This window comes from Coloeus monedula (genome assembly GCF_965178545.1).
Source record: "Coloeus monedula genome assembly, contig: HAP1_SCAFFOLD_80, whole genome shotgun sequence".
Classification (NCBI taxonomy): domain Eukaryota; kingdom Metazoa; phylum Chordata; class Aves; order Passeriformes; family Corvidae; genus Coloeus; species Coloeus monedula.
The window spans coordinates 707806-720579 of NW_028120818.1; the positions used below are offsets into that span (position 1 = coordinate 707806).

The 12774-nt window shown below is 54.9% G+C and overlaps 1 protein-coding gene across 1 annotated transcript; it reads right to left on the reverse strand.

The window, feature by feature from the left end:
• Positions 1-343: 343 nt before the first annotated feature.
• On the reverse strand, positions 344-1192 carry LOC309585598 (olfactory receptor 14J1-like; the record flags this gene model as incomplete). Its single annotated transcript, XM_082303542.1, has 1 exon — positions 344-1192. One exon carries the CDS (start codon positions 1190-1192, stop codon positions 344-346), a length of 849 nt encoding a protein of 282 aa, XP_082159668.1.
• Positions 1193-12774: the final 11582 nt, after the last annotated feature.

A 12774-nucleotide genomic window follows, 5' to 3' on the forward strand; every position in this document is an offset into this window, starting at 1 on the left:
AGTCTTTGTGTTTCAAAAGAAAGGTAGATGTTCATGCAGAAATGCTAGGAGTAGTACTACAGTACTTTATAAGAAGCAGAATAACACCAGAAAAAGAATAAGAAAAAGCACCAATGAAAATATGGACAAAGAGGAAAAAGAGGCCAAGATTGTAAAGAGTTAAATTCTGAAGGTTCTGGAGCAGAAAAGAGAGAGTTTATTGCTTCTGAGAAGCATCCTAGTCATAATTTTCCTCGCATGGCAGAAGGAAATAGAAAGATTTTAACTTGTGAAAAGTATCCAGTCCTCACTTTCCTCAGGGCATCCCTGAGCTCCTGGTTCCTCAGGCTGTAGATGAGGGGGTTCAGGGCTGGAGGCACCACCGAGTACAGAACTGACAGGGCCACATCCAGGGATGGGAGGAGATGGAGGGGGGCTTCAGGTGGGCAAACATAACAGTGCTGAGGAACAGAGAGAGCACGGCCAGGTGAGGGAGGCACGTGGAAAAGGCTTTGTGCCGGCCCTGCTCAGAGGGGATCCTCAGCACAGCCCTGAAGATCTGCACATAGGAGAAAACAATGAACACAAAACAGCCAAACACCAAACAGGCACTGACAGCGATGAGCCCAAGTTCCCTGAGGTGGCAGTGTGAGCAGGAGAGCTTGAGGATGTGTGGGATTTCACAGAAGAACTGGCCCAGGGCATTGCCCTGGCCCAGGGGCAGGGAAAATGTATTGGCCGTGTGCATGAGAGCGTAGAGAAAGGCACTGGCCCAGGCAGCTGCTGCCATGTGGGCACAAGCTCTGCTGCCCAGGAGGGTCCCGTAGTGCAGGGCTTTGCAGATGGACACGTAGCGCTCGTAGCACATGATGGTGAGGAGGAAATCCTCTGCTGAGAGGAAGAAGAGAAAGAAAAACACGTGAGCAGCACATGCTGAGTAGGAGATGTGGCTGGTGCCCCAGAGGGAATTGTGCATGGCCTTGGGGACAGTGGTGCAGATGGAGCCCAGGTCGGTGAGGGCCAGGCTGAGCAGGAAGAAGAACATGGGGCTGTGCAGGTGCTGGCCGCAGGCTCCGGCGCTGATGATGAGGCCGCTGCCCAGGAGGGCAGCCAGGGAGATGCCCAGGAAGAGGCAGAAGTGCAGGAGCTGCAGCTGCCGCGTGTCTGCCAATGCCAGCAGGAGGAAGGGGCTGATGGAGCTGCTGTTGCACATTTTGAGCCTCTGGCCATGGAGTGCTGTTGAAGGACGAGACAGTGAGGAGTCAGGGGAGACTTTGCTGAGCAATGTCCAAGCCCTTTCTCCTGGCCCTGCCCCCCAGTTTTCCTTTTCTCAGAGCCCTTCCCTCAGCCCCGTGCCTGGAGCTCTGCTGGGATCTGGCCCCGTTGCTGAGACGAGCAGGGGCTGTGCCCATGGACAGCGAGGAGTCAGCTCTGCTCTGCTTCAGCGGGGACATGGGAATGGGGACAGGGGCCGGTCCTGGGGCTGGACTCCATCAGCCCAAAGTGCTCCTGAGGCAGAGGAGCTGGGCAGCATCTCCTGTGCCAGGGCTAAGGAACGGTGACGGCCAAAGGCACTTTGAGAGGGTTTCCTGCTGTGCCCAGGGAGAGCAGAGAGAGCTGTGCAAGGCAAGAGCATTGGCTGTAACTCAGAGAAGGGTGAGGGGAGCTGCTCTGTTGCTCCATCTGTCCCCAGCTGCCCCTCCTGAAATCGAGGGCAGTCACTGTGTTCCCCTGAAAATCAGCCTGGCAATCAGCCTGGCACAGCTGAGAGCAGAGGGACCCACAGCAGAGCAAAGTGGCTCAGCCTTTCTCAGAGTCTCAGCCCCACTGCTGGCCAAGGACACTCCCGGCCCCAGTGTCCCCTGGAAGGCAGCTCACAGCTGGGATGGCATCCCGAGGGCACAGCGAGGGTCCTGTCCATGGCCCTGCTGGAGGAGAGCCGGCTCATTGCCAGCCTCCCAGCCCGGCGTGCCCAGAGCTCCCGGGGCACAGGGAGCTGGGACACCCCATTGCTGTGCTCAGCCTGCACAGGAGGAGCCCCAGGGCTGGGCCTGAGCCTGCAGCTGGAGCTGCCATTCCCAGAGAGCCCCTGAGCAGCGCCAGGAGCAGCTGAGCAGGGCAAGGAGAGAGAGCCGGGCCCTGAGGAAAAGCCTTTCCCTGCGCAGCGCTGCCCAGCCCCTCCCGGGCAGCACCAGGGCAGGACAGTCGCCCTCAGGCCCCGGGCAGCAGGAACGGGCCCGCGGCCGCAGAGATGCCCTTCATCTCTGGTGCTGCTCTGCCGGCCCAGGAGGGCACCGAGGGCCCCGAGCCCCCGGGCTGAGGGCTGTGCTGGCTGCGAGGGGACACCGGGGCTGCGCTGCTCAGCGCGGTGTCTGCACTGCAGGGCAGGCCCGGCAGCTGCCACAGCTCCCCTCAGCAGGGCTGCCCTCAGCGCTGCCTCCCTCCCTCCCTGCCCACGGCTCTGCTGCTGGAGCTGTCCCAGCCGGGAGCTGCTCCTGCGGCCCGGGCTCCGTCCCTGCCGCTGCTGCCGGAGCCCGGCCCAGCCCCTGGGCCAGCCCTGCCCGGCAGCCGCTCGGGGCTGCGGGGATTAAAGAGCAGCTCCCCCGGGCCTGGGCACCATGGAAAGGTGATGCTGGCTGGATCTGGAGGCCGCGGAGGTGCAGGCACTTGCTGAGGCTCCCAGGAATCCTCAGTGGGATGGTTTAAGAGCCTCAGCCCCTGCTCCACCTGCACAGCTGAGTTTCCATTCCCACCAAGCTGAGCCTGGGAAAAGTGGGAGCACAAACTGAGGAAAGCAGAGACTCAAGCAGGAATCTCCTGCCCTGAATGTGCTCATGAAAATCCCCTCAGGAATGAGCTGGGCATGAGCTGGAGCTCTGAGCAGCCCTGGCCCCCACAGCAGCCTCTCCACAGCAGCAGGACCTGCCCTGCAGGAGTCACTCCTTGCAGCCACAGCTCCCCTGCACCGCCCATGGGGAGCTGCCAGGCAGGCTGAGAGCTGCCCCTGGCAGGTGGCAGATGCCCTGGCCTGGCAAAGAGCCCTCAGGGCTGCAGGAGCTGCTCTGCAGGACAGCCCTGGGCACCCCTGGCTGCTGCCCACCTTCACAGCCTGCAGCCGGCCCTGGCAGCAGGAGCCGTCCTGCCCTGTCCCTCTGACGGTGCCCAGGGCAGCCCCGCTCTGCAGCACATCCTCCCCCAAGGCAGGAACGGCAGCAGAGCCATCCTCACAGCCATGGCAGCCGTGCTATGGGCCAGCTCTAGAGGATCCCTGCAGCCAGAGACTCACTGTGTCCCACGCTGGGAAGGTTTCTCCAGGAATGAGTTCAGAGCTGCCCTCCCAGCTGCTTTAGCCAGCTCTCTGCTCACTCCTGCCAGGTACCTGCAGGCAGTGCCCTCAGCCCTGCTGGGCTGGCAGAGGAGCTGCTCCTCAGCAGAGCTGCCTCTTTGAAGCTCTCACTGGTTGCCAGGAGCTTGAGAGTTCCCTCTGTGCCAGGAGCCCAGCCCAGCTCAGCAGCACAGCAGCAGCACAAGGATTTTAATGACCCTCTCGGGGCTTTGGTGTTGTTCACATCAGACTCAGTCCCTCAGAGTGTCTTCAAAAAACTTCCCAAGAACTCAAAGTCAGATTCGAAGTCCAAAGTTTCTTTAACTTTTAATGGGTCCCAGTGAGGGACACGACTCACGTGAAAGTGTCCCCAGGTTCCAGTGAGAGCAGAACTCTGGAGGCAGTGATGGCAGGGGGGGACAAGCAAGGGAAAGGTGTCTCTGGTGCTGAGCAAAGCTGGCTGTGTTCCATGAGTGCAAAGGGCCAAGGCCTGAGCCCCAGCCCCTGGCAAGGCAGATCCTGTCCCTCCCTCAGTGCTCAGGGCTCTTGCCGGGGCACTGGGATGTGGGGATGGGCAGTGCCCAGGGCAGCACCATGGGGCGGCCCCTGCCAGGCTGCTGGGCAGGGACAAGGAGGCCCTGAGGCCCCAGGGCTGCAAGGGTCACTTGTCCCCTCCTGGCCTCAGGGCCAGGGCCAGCAGCCGTGGCCAAAGGGCTGCACAAGTTGGCTCTGTCAGGGCCTTGCAGCTGCTGCCCATCCCTCTGCCCTCTGCAGCCCAGGCTGTCCCACGGTGTCCCTGCCCTGCGCCTCTGTCCCTGCAGGCTGTCCTCATCCCCCCGGCTGCCCCACCTGGCTGGCCCCTTCCTTTGCTGGCAGCTCTGCGTCCTGCCTGCCTCTGCCTGGGCACACAAAGCCTTGGGCTGCTCCAGACTCCTTCTGGGGGACGTGTTGCACCCCAGCCCTGCCTGGGAGGGAAATTCCTTTCTCCTGGTGTCCACTCTGGGCCTCCCCAGCTGCCCTGTCACAAAGGCCCCTTGGTTCTTTGGGGCCAGCAGTGCCACAGTGGCCCCTTGGTTCCATGGAACGCCACAGGGTCACAATGGTCCCCTTGGTGCCACCAGCCCTGCAGGGTCACAACGGCCCCTGGGTTCCACGAGGCCACGCAGGGTCACAGTGGTCTCCAGAGGAAGGGCAGCACCGAGCCCCAGGGTTTCAGGGGCAGATGAGACACAGCCACCAGAGGCCAAGGCCAGCCACATCTGTCTGTCCTGGCAGGTTTGTCTGGGAGCAGCCCTTGGATATTGGGAATTTGGGAGGTGGAATCCCAATTTTGGCCATGGGCACCTTGTTGAGAAGGATGGGTTTATTCCACATGAAAGAAAAGCACAAAGTCCAAGAGTTTTGGAAGAAGATGAGAGGTGGCCACCATGGGCGAGGGCAGCCAGACCTGTCTCTCATGGCAGCTTTTGTCTGGGAGCAATCCTTGGACAGACAGAATTTGGGAGGTAGAATCTCAGTTTTGGCCATGGGAGCCTGGATGGGAAGGATGGTTCTCTTCTTTAGGAAGGAAAGCACGGAGCCCCAGGAGCCCCAGGGCTCCTGAGGCAGCCCCTGCTGCCCCGGGAGGGAATTTGGGGAGGGGGCAGAGGGGGTGCGCAGCCCCCGCCGGGGGATGACCCCGGCCCAGCGCCCTTCGTTCAGCACTGAGCTGGGCTTGGGGCCGCAGGAGGAAGAGGCCGATGGGAAGCAGATCCTGCAGGGGGGACAGGGCTTGGGCTCAGGGCAAGGTCCTGCCCTGCACACCTGGCTCAGGTGTGAGCCTGCCCCAGGAAGGGAGCGGGACATTGCCATCCCCACGGATCAGGGCTGGGAGCAGCGCTGGGAGCACGGACATGGAAATCCTGGGAGCCACTGGGACCGCCCTGGGGGGTGAATGATCCCCCCCAGCACCTTTCCAGGCCGCCCTGCGAGCTGAGAAATGCTCGCTGGGCCTCGGCCTTGGCCAAGAGCCCCCGGGCTCAGCTGCTCTGAGCTCAGGCGCTGCCGGCTCCCGCAGCCCGCCCAGGGCCGCCCTGCCCGTGCCGGGGCTGTGCTGGAATTCTCTGCTGCTGCTGGGCCACTCGGGGGCTCTGGCCCAGCAGGAAAGGTGACCCTGAGCCAGGAGCTTTCCTTGGCCGCAGCAAAGCCTCGGCACAGAAAGACCTTCCCAGCGCTGTGCCCTGGGCCGGGAGGGATTGTGCCACCAGAGCTGTCCCTCCATTTCTTCTGCCAGGCAGCTTTAGCTCATGAAAAGTGGAGAAGCCAGAGCTGCCTCTCAGCTTTCCGCAGTCCTGCAGAGCAATCCTGTGTGGGAAGCAGCCTGGGAACAGGGTTGAGGTGGCAGGGCAGGGGAATTGAGAGCCCTTTCCTCCGCCGTGGGCCCAGGCTCTGGCCCTTGCCCTTTGCAATGGCCCTGCAGCTGCCAGAGGGGCCTTTTTGGCTCAGCTGAGAGCAGTCCTGCTGCAAGGCTGTCCTCGAGCTGCTTGGGCTGCACATGTGCCCAGGGAATGCTCATTGCTTGCAGTCTCAGGCGCTGTGGGTGTGCAGGTGTAACTACTGCAGGAGGGAACAGCTCTGCTGGGGGCAGTTCTCTTTGTCTTGGTGGTTTTTCTGTTGAATGAACGTTCCCTGCCAGCTGTGGGCAGAGCTGTGTAGCTGTATGTGCCACTTGTGTGTGGCACTGTGGCTCAGGAGGTGGCCAAGGGGAGCTTGGCCGAGGTGTGGGCAGAGGAATGGCCATCAGGCCAGGCTGGGGGGTCAGCGGCCGGTCAGTTGCGTTGCGTGGCCGCGGCTCTGGAGGCTTGTGTGGGAGCGTGTGCAGGGCTGGAAGGCTGGGGCTGCCGCCGCTGTGTCCCAGAGCCGGGAAGGCCGGGGCTGGCCCGGCCCTGGCCCGGCCCCGCCAGCTCTGGCAGCTGCCGGCAGGGACACAAAGGGCAGCTCCGAGCTGTGGCCGCTGCGCTGCGGCCGCACAAAGGCAGCGCCCGCAGAGCTCCAGGGCAAGGTCCTGGCCCTGGCTCAGGGCTGGGCCGGGGCCAGCGGCAGAAAATCAACTTGCAGCTTGGGCCCCGCAGCAGGGAGGAGCAGCAATTGCTGGCTGAGAGAGACTCTTGCCAAGGGCCTGCGGGGCCGGGCCCCAGGGAACGGCTTCCCGCTGCCCGAGGGCAGGCTGAGATGGGATGTGGGGCAGCAATGGTTCCCTGGCAGGGCGCTCAGGGCCTGGCCCAGGCTGGCCCCAGAAGCTGCGGCTGCCCCCGCATCCCTGCAAGTGTCCCAGGCCGGCTCGGCCATTGGGGCTTCCTGCCCAGGAGGGCTGGGCTGGGCTGGGCTGGGGCTGCTGAGGGCGGGATGGGCTCTGCCTGAGACAGCTGAAGGCTGCGCATGATGAGGCCGGGGGGACCCCGTTCCTCAGTGGGTTCTGGGGTATCCCACATTCCTGAAGGGATGTCAGGGTATGTCCCGTTCCTGAGGCAGTTTTGGGGTGCCCCCAGTGCTTCGGGAGGGGTTGTGAGAGGGGGGCTCTGTTCCTTGGAAGGGGGACCTATTGTCAGGGATGTGGGGAGCCCATTTTGGGAAGGATGCTGCTGTTTGTGGCAATGTTGAGAGGTTCTGAATGGGCTGTGGGGCCCTGGCTCTCATTTTGGGACTTGAGGTGAGCCCATGGACACAGCAAGGGCTGAGGAGAGGTTCCAAGCTCCCATTTGGGATGGAGGGATTGAGCAGGAGCCTCCAATCAACTCAAAGCCAGCCCCAGTGTGTCGATGGCAGCCCCAAATGGCTCGATCCGTCAGCCCCAAGGCCCGGCTGTGGGGAGTCAGGAAGCACAGAAGGGGAATTGGTGTCCAGGAGGGGTGGGGTGGGATGGGATGGGATGGGATGGGATGGGATGGGGGTGGGGCTGGCATCGTGGGGGTTGGATGAAATTTAGGAGGGATGGGGTGGTTTGAGCACTTGGAGTGGGGGACTGAAGGGAGGGAAACAGGAGCTGCTTTTGGGGAGGCTCCTGGTGCTTTTTCGCAGTTTTGGGGCCTCTAAGTGGCTTCTGGGAGGTTGCAGTGAATTTTGGGAAGGTGCTGTAAACCCCCCGCAATTTGGGGGGCTGAGGTGAAGTCCCCACATTTTGGGAGGGTGAGGGGATCCCAATTGGGAGGGGGTCCTGCTGCTTTGCACCCCTTAAGTGGGGTGAGAATTGAGGAAGGAATTCGGAAGGAAGGAATTCGGAAGGAAGGAAGGAAGGAAGGAAGGAAGGAAGGAAGGAATTCGGAAGGAAGGAATTCGGAAGGAAGGAAGGAAGGAAGGAAGGAAGGAAGGAAGGAAGGAAGGAAGGAAGGAAGGAAGGAAGGAAGGAAGGAAGGAAGGAAGGAAGGAAGGAAGGAAGGAAGGAAGGAAGGAAGGAAAGTAAAATCGAAGAAAGAAAAGAAGAAAGAAGGAAAGAGAGGAACAAGAAATAATAAAAAAGAAAAAAAAGAAAGAAAAAAATTAAAAATGAAGGAAGGAAGCAAGAAAGAGATAATAAAAATGAAAAAAAGAAAAGAAGAAAGGAAGATCAAAAGACATATAAAAAAGAAAATGAAAGTGATTAAAAAAGAAAAAAGAAAGAAAGCAAGACTAAATAACATGAAACCAACAAGGAAAAATATTTAAAAAGAAAGAAAAATCATTAAAAAATGAAGGAAGCAAGCAAGCAAAAAGATAATAAAAATGAAAGAAAGGAAGAAAAGAGGAAAGAAAGAAAGTGAAAGAAAAGAAAAATTAACAAGAAAATGAAAAAAGTGAAGAATATAGAAAAGAAGAAAGAAACAAAGAAATAAACAAAGAAAGCAAGAGTACATAACCTGAAGGCAACAGGAAAATAAAAGAAAAAGAAAAAAAAGAAGAAAGAAAGAAGCAAGGAAGAAAGAAAAAAAGAACAGAAAGACACAAGAAAAAAACAAAAGAAGAACAGAAAGAAAGCCAAAAGAGAAAGAAGGAAGACACAAAGCAACAAAAAAAATTTAAAAGAAAGAAAAAAAGATAAAAGAGTGAAGAATGAAGAAAGCAAGCTAAAAGAAATCAACACGAAAATTTAAAAAGCAAAGGAAAGTAAAAGATAAAGGAAAGACTCAATAATGTGAGACCAAGAAGAAAAATGAAAAAAAAAGAAATGAAGAAGAAAGCAGCAAGAAACAATTAAAGAACCAAGAGAAATATTGAAAAATGAAGAAAGAAAGAAAAAAGCAAGAAGGTAATAAAAATGAAAGAAGGAAAGGAAGAAAAAAAGAAAGACTGAAAACATGAAACCAGCAAGAAAATAAATGTTAAGAAAAGTCAAAAAAAGAAGAAAGAAAGAAACAAGGAAGAAAGAAAATGACAGAAAGAAAGACATGAGAAAAAATAAAAGTACAAGAGAACCAAAGAAAGCAGAAGAAGAAAGAAAGATGAAAAACAGAAAGCAACAAAGACAAGAAAAAGAAAAAAGGTAAAAAAATGAAGGAAAGAAATAGAAGGAAAGAAAACAAAAAGAAATCAACCAGAAAATTTTAAAAGTGAAGAAAAAGAGAAGAAGAAAGAAAGACTAAGTAATGTGAAACAAAAAAACTTTTTAAAAAAAGAGGAAAGAACCAAAAAAGAAAGAGAAAAAGAAAAAAAGAAAGACACAAGAAAAAATAAAAGAAAGAAGAAAGCAACAAAAAAAATAGGAAAAAGAAAGAAAAAAGAGGAAAAATGAAGAAAGAAAGCAAGCTAAAAGAAATCCAGGAGAAAATGAAACCCTTGTGCCACTGCGGGACCTTGTGCAGCCAAGGAGAGCATTGTGAGAGTGCGGGGCCACGGAACCAAGGGACCATTGGGACCTTGTGGGGCCTCCTGGACTCAAGGGACCATTGCCACACTGTGGGGCCTCATGGAATGAAGGGTCCATGGTGCCACTGCAGAGCCAAGGACACCATGGTTACACTGCGGGGCCATGGAACCAAGGCACCATTGGGACACCCCGTGGCCTCATCCTCTGGAATTCCAACACATCTGAGGGATGGCAGCACCTGCAGGCAGCACGGAAGGATTCTGGGGAGAGCCTTTGATCCCTGCTCCAAAGGAAATCAGAGAAAGAGCCCTGCTCAGATCAAGGCACCTTTTCCTTTTCCTTTTCCTTTTCCTTTTCCTTTTCCTTTTCCTTTTCCTTTTCCTTTTCCTTTTCCTTTTCCTTTTCCTTTTCCTCTCCCTTTCCCTTTCCCTTTTCCTTTCCTGGTGTAAACTGTTGACCTGCCTGTAAGGGTGCAGCAAAAGCTTTGCAGGGTTTGGTTCAAGGTCCCCAAGGTGGGAACAGGGAAGTGTTGGAGTCCCTTCTAAGAGAAGGCTTGGAGTCTTTGTGCCATGACTGCCTGGGATGCATGGAACAAGTGTGTTCTGGCAGACTCTGGGACCTCGAGAGCAATCCCATGCAGGAGCCAGCACTGGCCCTGCACCCTGGTGGGAGCAGCGTGGTGCGGATGGGAAACGGGCAGCTGGGTGTGCAGTGGGAACCTCGAGCCAGGTCCTAGAAGGCCAGGCTTTAGCTTTGAACAGAGCAGCACAAAAAGCAGAATGAATGACCTTGCCTAGAAATCCCTGAAGGACAAAGGGTGACCATATGGACTGATTTGAACTCTGGGTTTGCAATAATACACGCCCAGGGAGCCACATGGAAGGAAAGGGCACAGAGGTCTCCAGTGAGTACAAAAAGAAATCAGTCCCCTACTGCAGAGTGTGCCAAAGCCAAAAGAAGTGGCCCTGGTGCCCTTGTAAAGCCCATGGGTTTGGAGACTCCCCAGGTAATCCAGGGAATCCATTGGCTGACCAAACAGCTCAAGAGGGGGCTGCAAAAGCTCTCCTTGCACTAATACCTAGCAAAAACGGGAATGTTCTGCAACAACAACCAGATTCCAGTGATCAGGACAGGCAGTCAGCCCCAGCAGCAGCAGCAGCTACGGAAAATCCCAGCAGGTGATTGGTAACCCCGTGTGGGCAGGTAATTGTAGCTCCACAATTAATGTAGAACGGAACTAAAACATCAGGAACCACATGAGGAAATGGAGAATCTGGTGGCCAGTTTACAAAGGCATCTAGTAAGCACCAAAATGGCAAAAAATGATAGATCAGTTGTTGAGAAAGATGGGATTGGTTTTGAAGGAAGAAGGCTGCCTCCAGGGCTCGTTAAATGGGAATCACCAGGTGATTTTGGCCAACTGATTTTGCAGAAGTGCCCAGGCAGAAGGGGCACTGGCACATTTTGGCATTGATGGATCCTTTTTCTGGATGGCCAGAAGCTTTCCCATGTAGCACCAACAAGCCAAGGGAAGGCTCAGAAGTTTTGCAGAAATGAATATTTAATAGCCCTGGGACTAACTCTTGTAAGCCTTAAAAGGTGCATGGTTCTCAACAGATCATTGGGGCTGGACTCGCCTGTACATCCTTTCCAACCAGGAGATGCGGTGTGCATCAGAACCTGGAATTTTGGAACAATCCAGCCAAAGTGGAAGGGACCATCTCAAGTCCTCCTGGTAACCTACCCTGCACTCAAGGTAGAAGGAATCCAACTCGGGGTTCATCACATGTGGGTAAAACCAGCGAGCACACATTAAACACAGCAGAAACAAGACTGACTGACACCGTGGAGTTTGGGGTTTTACATAAATCCTATTGTTTTAGGTATTGAATATGATTTTCTAAGGGGATACTATTTATTGGATCTGGATAAAGATGATCAATAATTGTGTATCTATAATAATAATAGAAACGATGTTCCTGGCTTCTGGGAAGGGAAATGCGGTTTTCAAAGTCAGTTCAAGGTGTTGGCAGATGACAGAATGTAACCCCTGTAACAGCTTGTTTGCCAACACCAACCTCTGCAGAAAATCCAGTGTCATGGGGAGCTTCAGTCAGCAATTTGACAAAAATCTGGGAACACATGTGGGAAGGAAATAGCACCCAGGGCACCTGGACAGGGATGGAAGGAGAATATTCCTTCCCATGGACACATCAGAACAATAATGCTGAGAATTGTAACATTCCAAAGCGGATCTGGAAATTACCTCAGGAAATATTGATCAGCTGACAGATTGCACTGATACCCCCTGGGGCTGTCAAATTCCAGCAGTCTGGAATGGCCCTCAGACAGGACACTGGGAATGTTTCCAGCCAGTTCAGGGGTGGCTGGGCTGGGCAGGGAGCCCAGGCCTCCCACAGGACCCCTTAGAGGTGGGTATAAAATATCCAGATTTAACAAGGTCAAGGCCAAAGGATCTGAGGACCAAGGAAAAGTGGGATTGCCCTGGGACAGACACTTGAGCTGTTTGGAATGCTGAGGTCCAGCGGCTCCTGGCTGTGGCCCAGGCTCTGAGGCTGGGCTGTGTTTGTAGAAATGATTCTGCCTTTCTCAGGGACACCTGGGCTGAGCCAACAAACAAGGAGCCTTGGAGAGGCACAGAGTGTCAGCAGGACACGGTCAGATCCTTAGGAGCCCCAGGATGGGTGGGAAGGGATGGAATTTGGAGCACACGTTTGCCCCTGGGAGAATCAGGAGCACCACGGACACTGGGGGTATGAACGTTCCGTCCCTCATGCAAGGAGTCACCACTGGGAACCCGACTGTGGGGAAAGGTTAAAGGGGATGGAACTGGGAAACATCCCAGTGCGGGAACTCCAGCGGGATGGATTTTAGAATCCATCCCTGCTCCGCAAAGATCTGCCTTTAGGAACAGACCAGCCCCACACCATTGGGCTCTGCAAATGGGAACTTCAGTGAATGCAGCTCCTTTGGGGTTTGCTGAAATAAAGGAACAATTGCCAGCCCCAGCTAAAATGACCTTCCAGAGCAGATTGGCTTTAGCCCTATTGCTGCTACATGGACAGGGAGTGTGTGGATTCTTGAACTGAAACAGCAACACTTGTTGTGTGCACATTCCAAATGTGATGCTGGGTTGGATGATCAGGTAGAGAGGATAAAATCGGCTGCTGCATCCAGCAGGGAATTAAGGGGAGGGTTAGACTGTAACTGTTTGGATAAAATATTTAGAGGACTTGGATTTTCCCTGACTGATGGTTGGCCTCACTTTTGCAAAGTCTAACTGGGATCACAGCACTACTTGTGCTTATGACACTTGCTTTGAGCTGTGTAAAGAACATGGCTGTGAAAGCAGCTGAGGAACTCGTGGGATGTGAGTAAAGGAGCAGAGTGAGGCTTCTGAAGGCTTGAAGGGAAGAGAAGCTTCACAGCCCTCCAAGGGGGGGAGATTTGCCAGATGAAAAACCGTTTGCACCTGGTGGGTTCATACAATGCTTCTTCTCCAAAAGCCACTGGCCATGGACCCGCCCAAGGCTGATTCTGTGGGCAGCAACCAGCCCAGGTGTGCCAACTTTCACCAGTTCACCGGGCAGTCAGGGCTGGCTTTGGGGTCAGCGACCACCAGGGACCCCCA